This window comes from Leptodactylus fuscus, chromosome 5 (genome assembly GCF_031893055.1).
Source record: "Leptodactylus fuscus isolate aLepFus1 chromosome 5, aLepFus1.hap2, whole genome shotgun sequence".
NCBI lineage: Eukaryota > Metazoa > Chordata > Amphibia > Anura > Leptodactylidae > Leptodactylus > Leptodactylus fuscus.
Genome location: NC_134269.1, coordinates 151,761,639 through 151,786,640, shown reverse-complemented (window position 1 = coordinate 151,786,640; position 25,002 = coordinate 151,761,639). Strand labels below are relative to the sequence as shown.

At 40.3% G+C, this 25,002-nt stretch overlaps 1 protein-coding gene across 1 annotated transcript in view; it reads right to left on the bottom strand.

Annotated features, from left to right (window-relative positions):
• The window catches only part of CEP290 (centrosomal protein 290), a 116,598-nt gene that overhangs the window by 47,033 nt on the left and 44,563 nt on the right, over positions 1 to 25,002 (bottom strand). Inside the window, exons 25-35 of the mRNA XM_075274540.1 lie at positions 24,419 to 24,649; positions 19,175 to 19,348; positions 18,478 to 18,589; positions 15,323 to 15,528; positions 13,974 to 14,125; positions 10,816 to 10,927; positions 9,369 to 9,824; positions 5,579 to 5,743; positions 3,886 to 3,993; positions 3,670 to 3,804; positions 2,392 to 2,658 (exon numbers count right to left, since the gene is read on the bottom strand). Of these exons, the coding sequence (XP_075130641.1) occupies positions 2,392 to 2,658; positions 3,670 to 3,804; positions 3,886 to 3,993; positions 5,579 to 5,743; positions 9,369 to 9,824; positions 10,816 to 10,927; positions 13,974 to 14,125; positions 15,323 to 15,528; positions 18,478 to 18,589; positions 19,175 to 19,348; positions 24,419 to 24,649 (2,118 nt within the window). The remainder of the gene's footprint in view (positions 1 to 2,391; positions 2,659 to 3,669; positions 3,805 to 3,885; positions 3,994 to 5,578; positions 5,744 to 9,368; positions 9,825 to 10,815; positions 10,928 to 13,973; positions 14,126 to 15,322; positions 15,529 to 18,477; positions 18,590 to 19,174; positions 19,349 to 24,418; positions 24,650 to 25,002) is intronic.

Below are 25,002 nucleotides of genomic sequence, written 5' to 3'. Positions count from 1 at the left end.
TCCAACCTACGTCACCCTGGTTGTACTGTCGGTCAAAGATAGTAGAACTGTATGGTTTTTATAACTTCCACAGAAGTGAATAGACATTACAGGAACAGTAAGCTGCACACTGTATGCCATAAATGTCTGGTAAATGTGGCTCTCACAAGGACACTTGGATGTGGTTACTAATCCGACTCTCCAGTGAGACCTACAATATTTAGTCCTAGAGGGCTAGAAACTGACTTTTAATTATGAAGCATATCGTATTCCATACATAATCTTGTAAACCCTCACGGACAGGGTCACCTCTCTATTTCTGTACTATTTTGTCTTTCATTGCGCTCATGTTTATTGCACTTTTTTCTCACGTTATGTACCGAAGACTGTTGTTTATCATAGTTTATACGTATAACACTCTGTAATAAATGGTGCCTTACAAGAAATATTATTAATGAATTAATATACATTTAGATTTTGCTGCTTAGGTAGAAGTGAGGCTCAGTAAATTGTATACGTGAAAATGTTTCCTGTTGTGGCTGCACTTCTTCCTGTAAGACGTCTCCAAGGAACAAGGGCTTGTCAATCTCTCATCCAAAGAGCTTTACAATGGCATGGAAATTGACTTTCAAACTACGCCAGTAACAGATAAGGCCTTCTCTTTACTAAAGTGTCACAATGCTGTATTACTGGAGTCCCAAGTGATCAGCCCAGCTTATTAATACATTTATCACAGTGAATATTTAAAGTGTGTGACAGCTGCTTAGACCAAGCCGCACTAGTTAATAGTGTATGTAGAGCAGCTGCAATTTTCACAGTATATTGAGCCAGCTTGTATCCTGTATTTTTCTGGATACTTTCCAATATATTTGGCGTTCTGCTTTAATGTATAATAGATGAGCTATCATATGCTTTCTCTAGAGACAGAGATTATTAAAAAAAAAATACAACTTGTACTTTATATGTTTTAAAGAAACATCCTAAAACTTAGGGTCGGGGAAATTAAGATCTATATCAAAATCACAACTAATTGACCATTTTATTTCAATTACAATTAATGAACCTTTTTTTTTTTTTTAGGACATTCCCCTTTTTATATACTACACGCCCTATTTATATACCAGGTCACCGAATTTTATATACCAGCAAACCTGATTGGAAAGCGTGGATGGCATCCAGTTAGTGACATCTTTAGCCATAGAAAAGGTAAGACTGAATAGCATGGATGCAAAAGAATTGATAATACCATCTTCACATTGATTAATTCATCTGACTTTTGATTTTGGTTACTTTATGATTAATTGGCCAGCACAACTAAAATGTTAGCAAAATAATATTTTCTAGAATTTTTTTTTTTTTTTTAAATTCAGCTTCAATTTCTATTACCATACAAATGAGCGTCTACTGTATGCATTTAATTTATACAACAGGAAAGCATCTGGCATATACAATAAATGGACCAATAGGCTAATAACGGAGGTCATACAAGCCTTTTTTTTTTTGGAACTGCATGGAGTTGCACAAGAGACTGCACTACTTTCTACAGAAGCTTCCAGTGCACTGGGGGGAAATTAAAGTAGATTTCATGTTTTGGTTTTTTTAACAAAAGCATCTATGGACTCCTTTGGGAATCTGTTTACAGAGGACCTTTCACATCCTCCTGCACATGTGGTTTTATACACCGCTAGAAAGCAGACAGTGCGCTGAATTCAGCATACTGTCGATTTTCCTGTTATGTGCCCCAGGGCTGGAGATATTGGTGCCCTTAGTTTCAGCACCGATCTCTGCCCACTGTCAGAAGGGCATTCCTGACAATCTAGCCGAGCTGTAAGGAACGCCCCCTCCCCAACAGTACTGGTCCATAGACTTGTACTGGGAGGGAAGGCCTTCCTCACAGCTCAGCGTCATCGCTGGGTGGTAAGGAACACACTCTCTGACAGTACAGGGCTGTGGATGAGTACAGTTAGGGGGTCGCTCCTCACAGCCAAGCTATACTGTCAGGAATGCCCTTCTGACGGCGGACAGAGATCGGTGCTGAAACTAACCGCACTGATATATCCAGCCCTGGGGTGCAGCGTCTGCTTTTGAGCGTTATATAAAACCAAAAGTGCATGAGGTCCTCTTTAACATATATCTTGGACACACTCTACACAATGTCTGTCCTATTTTATCAATATGCTGTGCATCTGAAGGCTGCTAGGTTGGATCCACACTCATGAAACCACTGCTTATCACAGTTCTAGATAGCAAAAGCCAAATAATTTCCTTTCGTGAATATAAGACTCACTACAAATGCATGTCTCTATTATGTATACACAAGTGATGCAAGAGGAGAGCAACTACTCATGCACTACAGTATTCAATATAATTCCAGGTCACACAAATTGAAGACCCTGGTTATCTTTATCATACCTCTCTTGCCTTAGCCAAGCGATTCTGGTATTTTTTCAGAACTTCTTCTTTTTGAGTAAGTCGAGCTTGCATATTCTCAATTGTCTGATAAGCAACTTTTAAAGCTTGTCGCAACTCTGAATCTTCTTCTTTTTGGTTAAACTCCGACATTAGCTTTTCCCTGTCTACAACCGCGGGAAGGCGAATTCTCAATTCATTTATTACTTTATCTCTGCTCAAAACATTTTGCTCGGCTGTCCACAGCAGAGATTCCTTCTCTTTAAGTTTCTATGGAAAATAAAAACATACATTATAGCAGCAACCTGTAAATTCTTTTCTTTAAAAACTAAGGGCTCGTTCACACGGAGTCCGCCTCAAAAAAGGGTAGCATGCTTATTTTTTCTGCTAGCGGCAACATGCCACTAACGGAAAAAGTATATATGAGACAAAAACAAAAAACAGCGCCGAGCTGCATATAGTGAAGTACTGTATAGTAATTCGAAAAGAGCTGGTAAGATAACTTCTCACCTTGGATGGTTGTGACCACAACCGCATTTATAGGCTTTTGAACCACTTAATGAGGGGGGTTCTCGCCCGGGGTAATGAGACTGCAGGATCCTGTACCACCCTTGGTGTCAGTCGAATATTTAGAAGAGGACCGGAATACAGATAGGATCACCACGCTCAGTAGATGAGTTAAAAGTGCTTTATTTCGATAGAAGAAACACAACGCGTTTCGGGCATCTGTGCCCTTTCTCAAGTGTATATACTTCTACTGATCCTCCTGAGCTACATCCTGTATTTCTTTTTCGCTTATCTTTGGCTCCAACACTGTGCAGCAGTCTGGCCTTTGAAGTGGGTAAAGCCACTTCCATATTGTGTAGTGGAAGTGGAATATGGAAGTGGAATATGGAAGTGGCTTTACCCACTTCAAAGGCCAGACTGCTGCACAGTGTTGGAGCCAAAGATAAGCGAAAAAGAAATACAGGATGTAGCTCAGGAGGATCAGTAGAAGTATATACACTTGAGAAAGGGCACAGATGCCCGAAACGCGTTGTGTTTCTTCTATCGAAATAAAGCACTTTTAACTCATCTACTGAGCGCGGTGATCCTATCTGTATTCCGGTCCTCTTCTAAATATTCGACTAACGGAAAAAAGAACACTACTGGTCTCCATAGACCACCATTGTATGGAGGCGGATTTGGAGGCGAAATCCGCTGTCAAAATCCGCCTCCTTGCCCCCGTGTGAACTAGTCCTTAAAGGTATTGAGATGTAAACTATGAACGCGTACACTGACCTCTTCCACTGTCCTGCAAATAGCTTTGGTTTCCAAAATGGTCTTCACATTCTCTTTTATTTTGCGCAGTGCTTGGTCAAGTTGCTGAGGTAGTGGTAGACTGGAATCTGGAACATCACCTGTGGCCTCTTCAAACTAGGATAGAAAGATTTTGATAATACTGTATTTATGTTGCTAAACATTACATAATAACCCATCACAAGTCAATGCATTTACCTTCCGAGCAGTGCTGAGGACGTCATGTTGCTGCTGCTCATATATATCTAGCTGGCGTTCCAGTTCTACTTCTCTCTGATCCCAGGACATTTGACGTTCCTCATGAAACTATAAAAGAAACATGTGAAAGGCGTGATTTATGACTTACAACAGATCATTATCAAGTCATCAAATTACTACAAGCTTTAATTCACTCTCCAAGTCTTGAGTTGAAAGAAATCACATGCCAAGGCAGCCAAGCTCTTGTTAACCTAAGAAATGTACATTTACAATTTATACACCGCTGTTTGCCACTTTGAATGGGCTTAGTGTGTCACCAGTATAGCTCTGCTTGGCTATCATATCAACTGTGGATCCACTACTTAAGAGAGTGTCCCATAAAGAATATTATTTATAGATAAATCCAGGCTACAATTATAAAAATGTCTGTCATTACACTTGCACTGATTATTAAGGTATAATACAATACACATATTGTAAAGATCACCTATAACATCTAAGATTCTGCAAGAGAGGAAAAAATACTGAGCAAAAAGGAACAAACGTTCATAATCCCCAATATCCTGGATGCACCTAATAAGCTACATGAAGAGGAGACCCTGTGGTTCATGAAGTAAGACAATGCTATCGTTACTTCTATTCTATACAGCAGTTACTGAACACTGTGCACACAAGAACAAAAAAAAAACAAGTAATAAAAAAAGCTCTAGGGTGCTTGGCTTGATATCCAGGCAAACCATTTTGCAGAGACTTTGAACGTTTTCAATGTCCCAGGTTTAAAACCAGGAGCTCGTGCTGTATGTATGAAGCATGATCATTAACAGGTTAAATGGACTGTGTAATATCATGGCATCTTGGTATCATGATAAAACTCTGAATTTTAGCTTTCAAATGGTTCCAGGGTTGAAACTCTTAAAGCAATACTAGAGAAGCAAGACAAAAAGTTTTTACTTTTGTATGTATGTGAGTAGGGGAGAGTGTTGGAAGGCTGTGAAACTGCAAGTGACATCAGGAAGAAAGAGCACAGCTTATTACTATTATTTCTCCCTTTGCTTAGCCTCCAGCAATCTCCGCTGGGGATACAAAAACCATTCTTCATGTTACCACCCATACTATCCATTGAGAGAAATTATGATCTGTCCGACCATCATAGACATTTAAGGGGTCTTTTTTGTGGTTTACAGATCAGACAATTTGTCCACTGTGATTTTAATGTTTATTGGCAGTGGATTGTGGACATTTTTTGTCTCACCAGTTTTGAGGCGGTCTCTCCCTAAAGATGGACGTTATCCCCATAATCTTGTCTCACAGCCTCTCACTTCTACCAAATCAATTCCCTCTAGGCTGCGCTGACGAAGTCCAACCAGACAGAAACGGTGCCATCCGTAGCTGAGAAATTGATTTGGTTATAACCCCGCATTATGCTGTAAAGACTTCTGGGAAAGTCGGACATGATGTTCAGGGTGCTTCCCATAGAGGGCGGCATAACAGAGGCACTGTCTCCCTGTTTACATCTTGGGAGACAGATTTGCATATTCCTCTCATGTTCCCTTGCAGTGGAGCAACTATGGCTGTATAAGTCTCCATACACCTGAAAAGGTGGTCTCTCCCTAAGGATGGACGTTATCCCCATAATCCAGTTAAAACCTGCCCATCATCACACTCCTAGGTCAAAGAACCCTGTAATACTAACTTTGCATTGCTGTACAAGTTCTTCTTCCAGATTATTGACTGTGCGTTCCTGTTCAGAAATGATGTTACTCAAATACTTAATCTCTTCCTTCTTCTGGTTTAACTCACGGGTCAATTTCATGTCCTGGAGACGCGTTTCTTCCATTTTCTGGTGCCATTCTGTTACCTACAAATAGTTCATTTAGATAGTTTTATTACATTTTCTTGGATCCTAAAGGATACATTTTGAGATGAACTAAGCAAGTTGTAGCATAAAAGTAGCACAACTCATAAATCAAAGTGACAGTACATATTGATAAATGAAAACATCTTGGCGTGACAATTTTGCTGTGAGCTCTTGTGGGGAATAAAGACATACACTGAAGGCAATACTGGATTTTTCCCCTATTATGAAAGAACAGAATACTTAATAAAACTAGAAAAAGTCAAAGTTCTTAGCAAAACTTGAAAAGTAATATATACGGCTATACCATTATAATGACTGAGGTTCAGGGACAGACTAATGATATTTCAGGTCTAGCCGGCTGAACATGTGGCATTCACAAGATAAGTTTATTAACAGTTTTGCTTTAGTAACTTCTGCAAATTTATACGAATGGTCTTAAAGAGGGAATGTCTTTTGTTGCTCATAGGAACCATTCACGGCACGGCTTTTATTTTGCCACATCAATTCCATTAATTCCCCCAACTGTATTATATATCTATCTATATCTATAAAAAACTGTTTCGCCGTGGACAGGCAGAAGATGCACATGGGCTTACGCTCGTGGACTCAAAAAAAATGGCCGCGGGCATGTGCAGTCGGCTCTGCCTGAGGCTCGATGGCAGAGCCGACTGCGCATGTGTAGAAGTTTTACCCCAGCGCCTGAAGAAGACGTGGAGAGAGGCCATTCCAGACAAAGATGGACGCGCCACTGGAAATTTCTCTCACAGTATTGGGGACGCCCCCTAGTGCTGTTTGAGTGCTGGGGACCGCCCCCAGTGCTGTGAGAGAACTCATTTGCGTACGTAAGAAAACCGGGATTTCTACTGAACAGCAGTGCGGAGAAGACATCTAAAGTTAGGAGAAGAATAGCCTTTCTTAAGGCTATTCCTAAGTGTTAGGGACAAAAAATAGCATTTTAATGATAGAATCCATGTAAAAGGTTTAAAACACTTCCCAAACGCGGTTTAGAATTTTTTGAGGGGTGCAGTTTTAAAAATAGGATGATTTATGGAGGTTTCTAATATGTAGACCTTTACAATCCTCTTCAGAACTGAAGAGGTCCCTAACAAAAATGTGTTTGAGAAATTTTCTGGTAAATCTGGAAAATCGCTGTTATACTTTATAATATCCAAAATATGTTAAAGGACAATTAAAAGATGATGCCATTATAAAGCAGAGATATGGTGGATAATAATTCTTAGTATATTTGGGTGGTAGGACTGTCTGAAAAGCAGAGCATTTCAGAATTTGAAAATTGCTATTTATTTTCTCCCAAATTTCCATTAAATTTTCTAATTTTTTTATAAATAAATACAAAAATATTGATCAGTGTTTACCACTAACATGAAGTACAATGTCATGAAAAAAAAAATCTCAAAATCACTTGTGTAGGTTATAGAGTCTCAAAATTATTGCCATATAAAGTTATTGCCATATGTCAGTTTTGAAAAATGAGGCCTGGTCCAGAAGACATTTTTAGACCCCGTCGTTACTGGTTAAAGCAGAAAATCTGCAGAGGAAACCGTTTTTTTTTTCGTAGCCCTTTTTTACTACGGCACGCTACGTGGGGCTTCAGCCTAAAAACAGATTCTGATTCTTAACATTTAGCCACCTTCAACGTTGCAAATTGTCCAAGCTAGTTGAGGTATTTTTTACTATACATGAGTGTTACAGGGGAAAAAAACATTAGTACGCTGTGAACACAAATGAACAGCACAATCTGTAAAGAGTTAATGAAATATACACTATGTGAACTATACGTTATCAGGTTTCAATTTACTAGGAACAAGGTGATCCTTAACATGACGTGCTCTTCTTGGAATTACACCTGCTTTCTATTAAGGTTTTATCGCACAGAATTTGTAGCTTTGGTAAAGTGCTATGACTGGAGGTACATGTGGTACGCATCTTAAGTCTTACTGTAAGGAGAAATACTTTACTTTGATACTGCAGAATTTATGGATACACCATCCTACCAATGTCTACACTCCACATAATTCTAAAATTCTATCATAACCCATAAGAAATATTCTTTTTACAATTGTCCAGCATTACCCACATAAGACTTTGGTGTACTGCAACAAGAACATACGGGTCATACCTAGAACTGATCACCACCATTATTCTAAAGAATCACATTTAGGGGACATGGAAAACTCTAGTAAACATGTCATTCACTGCTATTTTTGTTTCTCCAGTGCATCTAGAATAAAAATAAAATTACGCCACTTTGCAAAAATTGTTAGTTAAATATTTCCTAGTGTTTTGTGTTAACACAAGCTCTAAATATAGTAAGATCCTTTAATGATGTGCTACTATGGTAATGATATTTTATGGAAACTATAATTATGAATATACCAAATTTGTATAGTTTTTTTATTATGATACTTTTGCACAAAAATCCAATTTGTTCCATCAACATGGCTGTGTAAGGGCTTGTTTTAGCAGCATGTATTTTTTAGTTCTTATTGGTACAGTATAGGGGTAAGTCTTTTCAACCAGATTTTAGCAGAAAATATCAAATCAGAATTTTAAGCTTTATGGTGTTTTTCATGTAGAATAAATAACTTACTAATTTAATTTTATGGGTTGTGACGGATATAACAATACCAATTATGTGTTTATTTTTTTCACTGACAATCTAAAAAAAAAAAAAAAAAAAAAAAAAAGTATATATATTTGCTTCTTTTTTTTTTTTTTTTTGTAAAACCATTATTTTCTGTAAAGCCTGCAGCAACTAAGGAGTTATATGGCAAGTATGCTCTCTAACTGATAATGGCTGGTGTGGGGGATATAAACTCAGGGGGTTATCTTAAGTTACAGGGAGAAGAGAATAAGAAATCATTGCCGATGTGTTCACTTCACGCTGGTTGAGATGAGAGCTATGAGTATATGCAGATCTACTTCAACCAGTGATAACCCTAGATGAATGAGTCCAATCAGCAGGGAGTCTTGAGCTGTGGACTCCGTGGCTGAATCAGTCGTGGAATCTGCAGCAAGATCGAGCAAGACGATCCTTTTTTCCACATCCTGCTGCGATCTCTGCCTCCCATTGAAAACAATGGGAGGTGGATCCCAGGAGCAATTTGCTCCAGGTTTGGGGCCGAAATATGCCCCCAAATCCGCATCAAATTCCTCTGTGTGAACATACCCTTACAATATGTGCACATTTTTTGTCAGGAAAAAAAAAAATCGTGTTTCAGGCTTTTGTAGCAGATTTTAAAGAATCTTATAAAGCAATTTTTGGAAGAATTTTTTGCCTTGCACAGGGTTCTGTTTCCTGAACCCTCTAGAGGTTTTTTTTTTTTTAAGTGCTTTTTGCAACATCTGCCTCAAACTGCCTAAAAACCTCTTGAGAGTTTTTTTATGCCCCCCACTCATTTGTATGAAATCCACCTGAAGACAGGGCAGAATGCTTATTTTTTTCTGAAAAAAAAAAAATCTTTCACTGTCTGAACTGGAGGAAGATTTTAGGCGTTTTTTGAAGCCGACTTTGAGACAGAAACTGCTCCAAAATCATCTCCAAAAACTCTATTACTATAGTGCTTAAAAATAATACCCTTATAGTGAATAAAATCTGACCAACCTTCTGAGCTCCTCTAGCATCTTTAAGAGTACTGATGAGTTCCTCTAATCCCTTCAGTTTCAGCTGTAGTTCGAGGGCATGGGTTTCTGCATCTCTGCGTTGTTGTTGAACCTGTTGCATTTCCTGACCTGTCTTTAGCTTGTCAGTCTGAAGTTCCATCAATGTCTTTGAAAATTTTTCCTGCTGGGGTAATGGAAGAGCCCCACTAAACTGTCGCCTCAAGGTCTGAATGGTATGACGGAGGTGTTTAGCCCGGTTCCTTCCTTCTAGCCGGGCATAATACAGGGCCTGCTCTTTGTCATCTAGCTTCTGTTCCAAGCGTAAGCTGTAGGCCTCTGTTTTCTGTAGTTTGGATGTGATGGCTTCTAACTTTGCTACGGCTGTTGACTCACTGATTTGGAGAGCCACAATCTGCTGGTGTAATTTAGCAATCAATGCCTTCTCATCAGTCTGATCCTACAAAGCAAACAAGCAAAAGTAATGGCGTAAAAAGGATTCACACAATGGAGAGACGCAAAACGTAGAAAATAATATGCTAGTTAATATGATTCACAAACATAATATAAAAGCACTGTATAATATTACAAAGAAAAAGACACACAAAAATCTTAAAACACCTATTCTTCAAGTGCACCAGAAACCAACATAAATCATTCAGGAAATCTTGGTTTGTGTGTAAAGAGGAATCTGACATAAACGTCTGTTCTTTTAATTCAGAGTATATTATATTAGGAATTGTATGACCAGTACAAGCTGTATGCAATTGATGTGCGCACCTCAATCTCTATGGACGAGAGGCATCATAAACTCACATCCATAATGCCTTATAGCTAGTGACTGACTTCATGTAAAAGTAAATAGGCAACAAACTATACACCTAATTCATTAAAGGGAATCTATCATTAGAGCTATGCATTTTTCAATAGCACATGTTAGAATAGCATTTAGAAAGGCTATTCCTTCTAGTCCTACCTTCCTTCTTCTGTTCCTGTCTGCCATTAGTGAATAAAATGTTTTTACTGATATGCAAATTCAACTCACAGAGCACAGGAGGCACTACCCTTGTGCTCCGAGCACTGCATTGTCATGGCCTGTGTTCCGCCTCCTCATAATCTCAGGTATGCCCTTTTCTTTGAAAATGAATCCTCTTTGCTACGCTTTCTTCATGAACGAGTGTACTGCGCAGGCGCAAAACGGCTCGTATAGTTCTAAGGAGCATGCTCAGTATGATTAGTGCTCCTTAGAACTATACGAACCGTATTGAGTTAAGCGAGAATACACTTCACACATTTTATAAAACATAAATTCTGTTATAAAACATCCCAATATTAGACATCTGCTTAAATGAACACAAAGTGAAGCATAGTTAAATAAATCAAATAGTTCTGGAAATAATCCAAAAACTTCAACACATTCAGGCTGCTTTAAGGATGTGTTGCACACATACCTGGAAATCCAAAACTTGTTTCCGGAGGGACTCAACTTCCTTTTCTCTTGACTGCTGTCTACAAACTAATGTTGAAACTTGAGCTTTGGCTATATCAGAAAGACTGCGTAATCTGATACAAAGTCAAAGAAGATTAGAAATATTTATTAGACACAGATTTTATTAGGAATGACCTAAAAAGTAGGAAAATAATTTTTTAGCCTGGACAACGTCTTTAACAGAGAGCATCACATGTGTCTGGCAAACACTTATGTCACAGTGAACTCAATCGAAATTCAATCAAGCCTTATTTTCCATCAGTGGAGTGTCAGGTGAACACCTACACTCCAACAAAATTCATTAAACTTTTTGGGTCTGGCCAATATACATCTTTGTATTGGCTGCTTAAAGGATTTGTCCGGGCTGAATTGTAAAATAAAAGACTATAATCACTAACCTACCAGTTTCCATACAGTTGTTTCACTACAGCTACTCACCGGCCACTTGTATGGCTACAGCAGTCACGTGACAGTGTGCCTGCTTATAGAGAGACCGTCAGCAGGTAATCAATATCAAACTAATGGAAGTACTTTGTAGGTCTGCTTCTACACTTCCCAAAGATGCCTTTCTTAATATGCATGGCAGCTCCATTTCCATGGAAATCAGTATTTTACTCTTATACAAATTATCTGGAAAGGGCTTTAGGGGAATTTTCTTTTCCTGCTGAAGATTTGTTCTCTGTTCTAGATAATCACCTCTACCTGCCAGCCAGCTCAAACTCCTTTGCTTGAGTGAAATCTCCCACTTTGCCACACTTTATCTGTAGGTAGCTAACGCAGAGAGACTGAGGCCCTAGCGGGAGAAAAACGCTGAAAAAAAAAATGCTGATATTCATGAAAATTTAACCTGCAATGCAAAATAAGAAAGGCAGCTTTGAAAAGTGTAAAAGTCATCCTACAAGGTGCTGTCATTAGTTTGATACAGATTTTACTACTGACAGACTCGCTTTAAAGAGGACCTTTCACCACCTAAAAAAGGCCAGCTCAATTAACAGCTGCTGCTGCCCTGATTCTGGCACAGACGGAATTTTTCTTTAGTCCCCAGCATTCCTGAGTAATCAATGTTTTTAGTTTTGGTGCCCGATATGCTATTTAGGCTCGGTGACAGGGGGGCGGTGTCAGGCAGAAGCAGACAAGGGGTGTGATTCTGAGCTCTGACACTGGCTGACTCTGACTGGAGCTCTGAATCCTACCCCTTGTCTGACACTGTCCTTCTGACATTGCATTGCTTAAATAGCACATCAGGAACCAAAACTACCTGCACTTGTTACTCAGGAATGGTGAAGATTAGAGTAGAAACTGTAACTGCACTGTAATCAGTGGACCAGGCATCTATTAATAGATGCCAAGAACTTAAATTGGTAGAGGAGGTGAAAGGTCCTCTTTAAAATAAAAACATGCAATTCTATAGTGGGTAAATACTGTAAATTCTGACCAACAAATGAGAGCAGAAGAATCTGTACGTAAGAATTCTTTATAATTTTACAACATACTGGCCACTTTTCAAATAGAAAAATTCTTATAGGAATAGTAAGTGTCCTTAGAAATCTGGAATGATTGGGTTGCGTTGGTTAGAGATGCCTGAGACCACATTGTAAGTCTAATGGGCAGTGTACATGGGTTATTTCGGGCTCTTATTTATTCCGAGGATTATATTGTTTATACTGGGGGATATGATTATGTGGGATCTTCCACTACTCCCTTAAATACTCTTTAGCAGGGGATATATGTCCCTTCGAATAATCTTTTGTCCCTTATGTCCATTATGTATTAAGTGTGTGCCATTAAATTAAGGACCCGATTAGATCCTCCCTGGTCAATATTGGCCGTCTTATGTCCTCTGAATGGGCTCCCCTAGTGTCACTCGGAGCTGTGTCATGGAGCATATTGACCCCCAGTTAGGGGTTTAATCCACGATCGAAATCCCTATATTGCGTAAGTGCAGTAGGCATATGATTACTGTACTAGCAGGGAACCTTGCTATTGCTCCCTGTCACATTAGCCACGGCAGCTAGTGGAGCTGAGGGGGCGGAGCCCTTAGTGGGCTCGCTGTTCGGGGAGCGCTGCTAGTGGTGCGCGTCATGTGGTGGTGTCTAGGATTTTGGGACGCGCCTACCGATGACGCGGCTAAGGGGCGGACTTCTCTCTATATTACAGGGGAGTGAGCGCCGGCGCTTCGCGGCTACACATCACAGCCGGCCGGGTGCTCACAGCGTTAAGAGCGTACCTGCGCTACAGTGTTTAACCCTCTAGTGGGTTGCCACCGGTTAAGTCTTTAGAATAGATAGCCTCTGAAGAACCGGCAAGATCCGGTGAAATGCGTCAGCATAGCTTTAGGACAAATCTGAATGATGCTAGAGTGTGTGTGGGGTGAGCATTATTGATTGAACTACCCTGTCATTGCGCATAAGGACTGGATCTGACAAATACTGATCCAGCTTTATAGGCATCTACTCATATATACCCTTGTGTGAACTTCAACACTATCTGAGTTACCCCCAAAAGTTATAGAGTCCCTTCAATGACCTGTTCTAAGGATTGTCTCAGGGACAGTGCTGGTGGGATTGGGAGCTCAGTATTATGTTAGGACTAGGTTCAAACAACAGGTGTAGATTAACCTAAATTGGGATCTGCAAGTGTTCACACACACACACACATTCTCTTGAATAGCCCTAAAAAAAACTTGACCAGTTTTAATATTTTGGTTACCTTTAGCTTTTAAACTAAATTAATAAAAGTTATTTTTTAATGCACTATTTTTGATTTTCCATTGTATACTTTGTATGCTGCTTTATGATTGTTATTATTGTTCCCCTGCTCTGTCCTGTATATACTATTCTAATCTGACTGTTATTAATCCTCCACAGCACTGTATCTTGTTTATTGTAAAAAATAAATAAATCTGGGTCACCCCTTTAACATTCCTATAAGTTATAATTGTCTTTCAGTACTGCACTGGCTGTACTGTATTATGTTAATGTCTTTCAACAAGAAAATGTTTTCCCCCAGTGCTGAAAGCAGAACAACAAGACAAATGCATAACACATAGCATTACAATACGGACTACTTCTAAACGTAAGGATAAGTGGTTTATCTTGCTACAGCTTGACTCGCACTTACTTTGACACTTCTACCGTGAGTTCGGCTTCACTTTTTTCCAGTTCCATTATTTTTCTCCGATCGGCATCAGACACTTCTTTGCTTACACTATTTGCGAGCTCGTCTCTTAATGTTTGTTCTACCTTCTGTGCTTCTAAGTTGATTCTAGTAAGCTAAAAAAGAAAAAAACAAAACACTTAACCAATATGACAAAGAACAAATAGAGTTTTGAATAAAATCCAAGGCCAAACGAAAGAAGAAAACTTATTGTTTGAATCCATCTGCACTGTCCATACAAATAAATAATCAGACTGAGCATTGTGATTCTGAAAGAGACTTACAAGCCCACGCACATGCCTCCAACGGCCGCAGATTCAGCAGGACAGTCCTAGATTCTAGGTGCTGTCCCACAATCCCAGTCAGCAAGAAATATGCACTGGCGTCAACTCATCTGCGCCTGGAGGACACAGATGAGTTGAGTACAGTGGTGAAACAGGGATCCATACACTTCCTGCTTCTTTATTTGTGCTCTCTGTCTTGGAAGCAGTAGGGATGATTTGGTGATGTCACTTACATTGCACCTGCTTCTCCGAGAAGCCTCTCGAACCAGAGACAGCAGAGAACATCAGGGGAACTGGATAAGGTGACTGTACCTTTTTTTTCTTGATACATTATACAGTGGGAGCACCTGGAGGAGAACTTTATACTGTGGACAGAGCTGGAAGGGGACATTATAATGTGGGGCATACAGCATCAGAGCCACTGTAGTGGTGCTACAATTGTGGGAGCACTAAGGGAAATGGATGAAGTCAAAGTGGAGGTGGGTGGAGCCAAATTTGCATAGCGCACCACACTTTCTTTCAGTCTTTTGAAAGTTGGTGGTATTTGCACAGGTTGGCATGGATCAACGGTGGCTTACATTGTTTATATCCCCAATCCTGACAACGAAAAGTTGTAAATGGTGATCACACACATAAGATAGCGGTCATCTTAACATTCGTTCAGCCTAGAGCTTTCTAACTAGATTCCCCTAAACAAATGTTTTCTCCACTCGGCTGAGCGTCCATGAACTCTGAATAATAGGAGAGAAGAGGAAGTCGCTGCCAGAGAGCTCTGACAACAGTTGAAATCCATATTTCGAGCACTCTGCTGTCAGAAGTATTGAAACTCCCCCTACATATCTGATGGTCAGCTGGTCCTGCCATAATCGGCGAGTTCAGATGACAATCATATAATATGTATGGCCAGCTTTAGATACAGAAAAACACATACTGTACTAAACACAATGCAAAGTCAATAAAAATCACAGTGAAAAAGACTGACTGGAAGTGCCACACCGCATATACAAGTAGTATAGCTTTCATACTTGCCTCAGCAAACTTAGACTCAAGTTCAAAATTTCGTTCCTCTACTTGTTTCAATGTGATTCGTAAATGTTCATACATGTTCTGGGAATGCTCCGCTCTTTGCCTCTCATTTAGCTCTTTCATTTCCAGCATTGTTATCTTTTTTGAAATGGAAACTATTTCATTATTTGTTATGGCTTTGGTGGCTTTGTCCATGGCAGAGTTACCTCCTAGAGTAGCAAAGAACATCTATCAACACCTATATCAATATCTTGGAATGCATAAACATGATCATTAATACATTGGAAAATGGAAAGTGGAATGGGCAAGAGAGCTTAAAAAGTTTGACACTAAACCAAAAAGTGATTAAGGGGGCTCTATCATTGGGAAAAGTCATTTTTAACTAAGCACATACTTGCATAGCCTTTAGAAATGCTATTCCACACCTACCTTTTGTATGTAAATTGCCTCAGCAGTTTTTGAATGAGCCCTTTTTTATTGATATGCTAATTAGCTTCCAGCCAGCACAGGAAGTTCCCAGCAGCACTGTCTCTCTACTATTCTTTCCTATCTGTGTGCGTAAACAGGAAGCAGGAAGTCATCATCAGCAGCAGCCTGTGCTATACACATACATAGGAAAGAATAGGCAGAGGATGCACCGAGAGGCTAATTAGCATATCAATAAAAACAGGCTTATTCAAAAACCACTGAGGCTATTTACATACTAAAGGTAGGTGTGGAATAGCCTTTCTAAAGGTTATGCAAGGATGTGCTTAGTTAAAAATGACTTTTCCCAATGATAGAGCCCCTTTAATAACAGCAAAGCTGCGCTTCTCACTTGGCATACAAACTGTAGTGGTGAGTGTAGGTACTGCAGCACTGCACCATACACTTCAATGGGATAGCTCTGCAGTAAATACACTCACCTCTACAGATTGAATAGCCAGTAATATGTAAACATTAGTGAAAGCCAAGCTGTCTTGATACAGGTGATCTGTGGGGGTCCTGGATGTTGGTCCTCCGGCGCCCTTAGTGGCTGCCTCGATACAGGGCTCCAAGCTGGGAGCAACCTTTATCTTTCCTTTCTCACTCTTTTTCTCTGTATCTTCAAGAATACTGTAACCAAGCAAACTAGCACTATGAATTAGCAACTATAAATCTAATGGAAGACCCTGTGGAGTATTTTGTTTCTATTGTAAAGCATGGACAATGACTCAAGACCTGGTTCAGCTGGTTTCCTGTGTGTACACATGTGCCTGTTACCATCCCCCCAGGAGCTAAGGACAGCATGCGGCATGGAGGAGAAACCTACATGGAAATGCGGACTTCTTCTTTCAAGGAGATGATTTTTGGCGTCTATTGCTGATGTGTGAAGATGCCTACAGCTGACTGGTATTTCTTTCTATTACTGTGGACACGTGGGACTCTGTTACAACCTGGGAACCTACCATCACCCACCTACCCCATGAGTTACGGAAGCTTGGCAAGAGAGCAGCACCCAGTCTACCTGGATGGCTTCAGACCTCTCTGGGCAGTAGAACACAGTGGTAAGAAGAAAGGAGGAGGAGGAGGAGGAGGGCTTGTGATGAAGGACATTTGGGGCATTTTTTGTGGTTAATGAACAATAGTGTTGATGCAAGATACCAAACTATCAGCTGTGAGCAGGAGATCTCACCACCTACCAAAAGGAACTGCCACATGTTATCATGATAGCTGCATATGTCCCCCACCTCTGCAAAAATGTTTTCTGCTTGTTATATCTACATGCTGTGACCCCCCTCCTCGTGTCCTCCAACCACATTCGGCTGTATTATTAACATCAAACCGCACAGAGAACTAAATGATCCTGCAGTGTGTCTGTTTCTTTCCTTTTTAGTTGCTATGATTGCTAGGATTTCTCTATCTGCCATGAGCTTGTATGTGTTTCTCGCTTGTTATATACTACTGTACCATCTATGAAACTGTATCACTGAAATTTCCCCATTGTGGGACTATTAAAGAATTATCTTATCTTATATCTAATATCGATGGTCACTACGGACAGTAAGATATATACCATTATCTACCTCCCCCCTTCCCCGCCCACCACCACTTTCCATGCGAAGCATGTCTACAAAACTCTCCCATATAACTTAGTGAATTGGCTCCGGTCTATTGCTACTGATGGCCATGATGAAACTGCTGTAAAACAATCACTTAATATTATTAACAGAGTAGAGTTGAAGCTCTGGTGAGATAGAAAACCCCCAAACCACGTACAGAAACAGAAATAAAAGAATATAGAATCAGAAAATAAAAACAGATAACAAAAAACGGACATGGTTCACCTTCTGGGTTTAATAAATAAAGAAAAATTGGCAATACATTTTTTTAAATTATCTTTTTGTATTACAGAGAGGGGAGGGGGAGTTCCTGCTTGTGGCAACTGTCTTACAGCCTATCACAGGACTGTGAGGTAGAGTAGGGGGCATGACTGTAAGTGTGGCGGAAATTGCTGCACGTTGCACTTGTGCCCCCATGATTTATTACATATGACACTGGTCATTATGTCCAACATATCTGATCCTGAAGAACATCTGGAAGGAGATTGTTTGATTTTTATTTTTTTTTTAAAGCACTGCAAGAACTGTGAGAGTTCAGGGTTCATTTACACATTAATGATGCAGTGGACCGTTCACCACGTGCAAACAAGTACAGCTGTTTACATCATTTAATAGGAGCTGATACACTGGATTTTGGCACAGGTGCAATTTTTTCTCTAGCCCCCACCATTCCAGAGCAATCAATGCTGTTAGTTTTGGTGCCTGATATCCTATTTAGACTTGGTACTGTCAGGATGGCGGTGTTGCTCAGGAGCAGTGGAATAAGTGGAGATGTGCCTACAAACAGATGCTAAGACCTTAAATTGGTGGAGATGGTGAAAGGTCTTCTTTGAACAAAAACCGGGAGTGGATTTGAAAGAAGAAAAAAAAAAAACACATGCAGCAGTAGGACTATAACAATAGGGCAGTATTTATACTTTTGGTCCCACTATGGTCTGTACCTGGTTTTGGCATCAAAACTGAATATGTAAATGCACCGTAAGAAAACCAAGACTTTGTACATCAGGAACACAAAGAAAATATAAAGAAAATAAATAATGATGTAATAATGACAACCTCAATATAAACAGTACATACCTAATGCACCAATGTGTTCCCAGGCTTGCTCGAGGGTATAGAGTTTTTCTTTCGCAATTTCTAGTTCTTTCATATAAGAAGTGATCTGTGATTTCAGTGAAGCATTTTCATGCTGTTTACAAGCAGAACAGATAATAGAGAACATTTTCTAGTATTATTTACATAAGAAAAACAAACTTGTTCAAAAAGTACACTTATTTATTCAACTTTAACCCACTGCTTGCTGGAAGTCATGGGTATTTAGAGAACTACACTGAATTTTTTATACCATAGCAGTTTTAGAACAAGTTGGACGCCACACAGTGAAATACATAATATTTAGATTTTATAGGGGAAATAAGTAGGACTTCATGGGTACGATGATACAGAGTATTTTTGCATACGGATTCAGCCATATTCTGCATTTAAATCCACCTCTCACTGATTTCAATGGAAACCTACATTGTAGATCTGCAATACATGGGGGGGGGGCAGTTATATATTGACTAGTATTTGGCAGTTGTGTTTTTTTTCCCTTTTTAAGTACAAAATATGGCAGCAAACTATTCTGTAGGGGAAAAACTCTTAGCTAGCTTATGTAGCTTATGTAACGTTTTTTAAATTTCAAGTGTTTTGAGCAAAATCACTATACAGTCAAGGTTATTACAGAAATCAACAGCATTCTTTTACTTTTTCACAGCACATTCATATGATATACCTCTAAGTGCTCTAAGTTAGCGGTCCTCTGTACAAGCAAATTATCCTTCTGCAGCATGTCCCTGTACTTGGCAGTAAGATCATTATATTGCTTGTTGGCAATTTCTAGCTCTGATAAAGGAACAGAGTCATCCAAAGCTTTTTGTAGAGATGTCACTTTAAAAGCAGCAATATCCTATGTAACAAAAAAAAAAAAGAGAAAAGATAATAACTCCCCATGAAAGGCCTAAATTAAACATTCATATATACATATACAATGCTGGAAGTCCCTTTCTCCCCATGAAATAGTGTCCCATAATGATTATAGAATGTGACAGTATTTCACAAGGACTCCTGGCATCATAGGTAACGATAATGCTTGGAGTCTATCACGACCAAGATATGACCGAAACACGGTCGTGTGAAAGTATCTTAAGGATAGGTCATTAAAGGGGTTGTCCCATCTCAAGGATCCTATCTATACTGGTAGCTTATGTAAATTGAAGACTTTTCCTAAATATATTGCTTTAGAAATCCTGCTTTGTTTGCCTGCTATGAGAACTTAATCCTCACATTGTTTACATAGTGTGCTATAACCACGGACCTGTGAGATAGGATAAGAGACATCACTTAGTGCCAGTGCCAGCAGGACAATCCATTCAGTTAATTGCAGTCTCTTGATATAGCGGAGTCTGTTATCTCTCTATGTAAACACATAGATAACACGGAGTCCATTCTGTACCAGCATCTTCATATTATCTGATCTGTATAAGTATCAGTGTCCCATTCAGGAAGAGAGAGGGGAGGGGGTTGGAATACAGGAAGTGAGAAGAGGAGACTGCAGCCAGACTGATGAAACAGTGACATGGGAAAAGCCCTTTAATTATAGGACCTGTATTACTCCTTCAACCCTCTAAGTGCTTATTCACATGACAGGACTCTCCAGACATGTGCTAGCTGTTGTATTAATGGCCAGCACATGACCCCATAGAGATAAATGGATCTATTCACATGATCATTGTTTTAATGGCCCCTGAGAGGGACCTGGGAAAAAAAAATAGAACCTGTCATATAACGGGCCCTTTTCACGGATCTATAAACTTAAGTCTATTTGGGATCTATAAAAACAAATTACCCTCGGGACTACGGAAACAGCCAAACAGATTGTATGATTTAACAGCAGCTAAAAACTACTGTTTTCCTTAAAGGGATATTCCTGGTTCAATCTTTTAAGGGCGAGATAAGACTAGCCATCTCTGCATCCACCAAGAGAGTACAGAAATAGCCAAGCAGTCCACTCAGTTGTTTCTATAATCTCAGTCACCACATGTAGCCATAGAGATAAGAATTTCAATCTCATCCAGGATAAGGCTGAGATGGGAATTCTCCTTCATGTAAAATAATAGATTCCAGCCTTTGGTTCTAATATTTGATCATTTTTATTAAGGCATTTTTTACATTGTGGGTGGAAATTTTCTGCAGTCATTTTCAAAGGTTTTGCAATAACTATTTTGCCTTTCCGTATGAATTTTTTATTTTTTTTTAAAAACTGACAAACATACAGAAAGGTATATCTCAGCTTATTCCTCTCTATGGTGAAGTAATTTCTTATATATACCACCCTGAATAAAAAAATGGTATTCACTGTACATCACACAATGTATATGGAATCATACATATTAGCTCCACCATCAATAAATCCACAGGACCTATCAAGTCATTCACAATGTACACAAGAAATATATTAAACTAGAGGGAGGACCCGGCTTTGCACGGGTATATTACATTTTATGTTTGTGTAGTGGCCCCATAAGAATTGTCCAATTTTGCACTGGTGTATTTTGTATGTGGTTTGTGTGTATGTCCATAAGCGTCATGTGATTATGTGTATCTCATTTTGGATGTCAGTGAAAAACCTGTGATCAGTTTATGGATACCTGGAGTAAAGCTGTATCTAATCCTTCCCCGTGTAGTACTGTGTTTAGATGCAAGTATCCAATCCTTGTTGGTGTGGTACTGTGTGCAGATGCACATATCTAATCCTCCCCATGTGGTATTGTGTGAAGAGGCACGTATCTAATCCTCCAGTAAGTGAAACTGTGTGCAGACGCGCATATCTAATGACTCTGGCGTGCGGTACTGTGTGCAGATGCGTGTATCTAATCCTATGGCGTGTACAACTGTGTGAAGACACGTGTATCTAATCCTCCCCTGTGTGGTATTGTGTGAAGAGGCACGTATCTAATCCTACGGCATGTGGAACTGTGTGTAGACGTGGGTATCTAATCCTACGGCATGTGGTACTGTGTGCAGACGTGCGTATCTAATCCTACGGAATTTGGTACTGTGTGCAGACGCGCTTATCTTATCCTCTGGCGTGTGGTACTGTGTGCAGACGCACGTATTTAATCCTCCCCTGTATGGTATTGTGTGAAGAGGCGCGTATCTAATCCTACGGTGTGTGGAACTGTGTGTAGACGCGCGTATCTTATCCTACGGCATGTGGTACTGTGTGCAGACGCGTGTATCTAATCCTAAGGCATGTGGTACTGTGTGTAGACGCACGTATCTAATCCTACGGCATGTGGTACTGTGTGCAGACGCGTGTATCTAATCCTATGGCGTGTACAACTGTGTGAAGACACATGTATCTAATCCTCCCCTGTGTGGTATTGTGTGAAGAGGCGCGTATTTAATCCTACGGCGTGTGGAACTGTGTGTAGAGGCGTGTATCCAATCCCCCGGCATGTGGTACTGTGTGCAGATGCGCATATCTAATCCTATGGCATGTGGTACTGTGTGTAGACGCGCGTATCTAATCCTCCCCCGTGTGGTACTGTGTGTAAACACGCGTATCTAATCCTCCCCTGTGTGATACTGTGTGCTGAGACGCGTATCTAATTCTCTGGCTTGTGGTACTGTGTGCAGAGACATGTATCTAATCCTCCAAAGTGTGGTACTGTGTGCACACACGTATCTAATCCTCCCCTGTGTGGTATTGTGTGAAGAGGCGCGTATCTAATCCTTTGGTGTGTGTGGAACTATGTGTAGACGCGTGTATCTAATCCTACGGCATGTGGTACTCTGTGCAGACGCGTGTATCTAATCCTATGGCATGTACAAATGTGTGCAGACGCACGTATCTAATGCTCTGGAGTGTGGAACTGTGTGTAGACGCCTGTATCTAATCCTTCGGCATGTGGAACCGTGTGCAGACGCGTGTATCAAATCCTTCAGTGTGTGGAACTGTGTGCAGAAATGCGTATTTAATCCTCTGGTGTGTGGGACTGTGTGGAGACCCGTGTATCTAATCCTCTGGCGTGTGATACTGTGTGCTGATCTGTGTATCTAATGCTCTGGAGTGTGGAACTGTGTGTAGATGCCTGTATCTAATGCTTCGGCATGTGGAACCGTGTGCAGGCGCACGTATCTAATCCTATGGCATGTGGTACTGTGTGCAGAAGTGCATATTTAATCCTCTGGTGTGTGGAACTGTGTGCAGACCCGTGTATCTAATCCTATGGCGTGTACAACTGTGTGAAGACACGTGTATCTAATCCTCCCCTGTATGGTATTGTGTGAAGAAGTGCGTATCTAATCCTACGGCGTGTGGAACTGTGTGTAGATGCGCGTATCCAATCCCCCGGCATGTGGTACTGTGTGCAGATGCGCGTATCTAATCCTATGGCATGTGGTACTGTGTGTAGACGCGCGTATCTAATCCTCCCCCGTGTGGTACTGTGTGCAGATGCGCATATCTAATCCTCCCCCGTGTGATACTGTGTGCTGAGACGCGTATCTAATTCTCTGGCTTGTGGTACTGTGTGCAGAGGCATGTATCTAATCCTCCAAAGTGTGGTACTGTGTGCACACACACGTATCTAATCCTCCCCTGTGTGGTATTGTGTGAAGAGGCGTGTATCTAATCCTTCGGCGTGAGGAACTTTGTGTAGACGCACGTATCTAATCCTACTGTATGTGGTACTGTGTGCAGACGCGTGTATCTAATCCTATGGCGTGTACAACTATGTGCAGACGCACGTATCTAATCTTCTGGAGTGTGGAACTGTGTGTAGACGCGTGTATCTAATTCTGTGGCATGTGGTACTGTGTGTAGATGCGCGTATCTAATCCTATGGCGTGTACAACTGTGTGAAGACTCATGTATCTAATCCTCCCCTGTGTGGTATTGTGTGAAGAGGCACGTATCTAATCCTACGGCGTGTGGAACTGTGTGTAGACGCGTGTATCCAATCCCCCGGCATGTGGTACTGTGTGCAGATGCGCGTATCTAATCCTATGGCATGTGGTACTGTGTGTAGACGCGCGTATCTAATCCTCCCCCGTGTGGTACTGTGTGCAGACGTGCATATCTAATCCTTTGGCGTGTGGAACTATGTGTAGACGCACGTATCTAATCCTACTGCATGTGGTACTGTGTGCAGACGCGTGTATCTAATCCTATGGCATGTACAACTGTGTGCAGATGCGGGTATCTAATCCTCTGGAATGTGGAACTGTGTGCAGACGCGCATATCTAATCCTCTGGAATGTGGAACTGTGTGCAGACGCGTGTATCTAATCCTATGGCGTGTACAAATGTGTGCAGACGCACGTATCTAATCCTCTGGAGTGTGGAACTGTGTGTAGACGCCTGTATCTAATCCTTCGGCATGTGAAACCGTGTGCAAATGCACGTATCAAATCCTTCAGTGTGTGGAACTGTGTGCAGAAATACATATTTAATCCTCTGGTGTGTGGGACTGTGTGCAGACCCGTGTATCTAATCCTCTGATGTGTGTATCTCAGTTTGGATATCAGTGTTGTATTGTGCATGTGGAGTGACCGTGTGTATTGCAGTTGGAATATGAGTGAAAGACTTGCAGGTTTGTATTGGCTAAGGGGGGGCACTGTGTTTGGAATGCTGTATCTCAGCAACGGTATGTCCGAGCGAGTTGGAGTCTCGTCTTAAACCTTCCCTGATATCAGAAGTATGTCTGTACCAAATTTGGTGAAGATCGGTCCAGTCGTTTGGTTCGCATTAGAGTACAGACAGACAGACAGACGGACAGACAGACAGACAGAAAGACAGACAGACAGACAAAAATTCATTTTTATAAGATAGAGAGATATATCCATATACTAAACGTCGTACGAAGGTTTGTGTACAGGTCAGTAAACTGGTTAAAATGCAAGAGAGAAAATCATACAAATAAAAAGAGATCTGAATAGGAACTAGTAAAATGAATGTAATTCGCTCCACTACCTTATATCTGTGGAGATAGTCAATTCTTTCCCTCACTGCAGCCTCCATATCAGATATTTCGCTCTTCAGTTTGTCATTCTCTTTCCGTAAATGTTGTTCCATTTCTAATAATGTGGTGTACCTCCTGGTCAGTGACTTCTCATTTACCCGCAGAACAGTCATTTTTCTGGAGTTTTCTGCCAGCAGTTTTTTAATTTCATCTGGTTCCATCTTGAGTGCTTCTAGCAAATTCTGCAGTGCATAATAGAGGGAATTGCATTACATCTACTTTCAGTACTTTTTACTGCGCATTGTGGAGATTTATGTAATTTAATAATTTGTCATATTTTTTTATACCCCCAACACCCATATTAAAATTGAAAAAAAGAATCAACACAGTATTATTGAATGTAGGCCTCATACTACAAATCTAACAAACAAAAAATACATAATTTCTACAATCATTTGATTTGACTAATAAAATAAACAGAGGATTTTCCCACACACAGTGGGACAATGTACAGGATTTTTTGCACATTCCTAAAAAGAAAAAGTGATACTTTCTCTTTTTTCACAAACCACATTAGTAGCAAGGGGTAGGACTT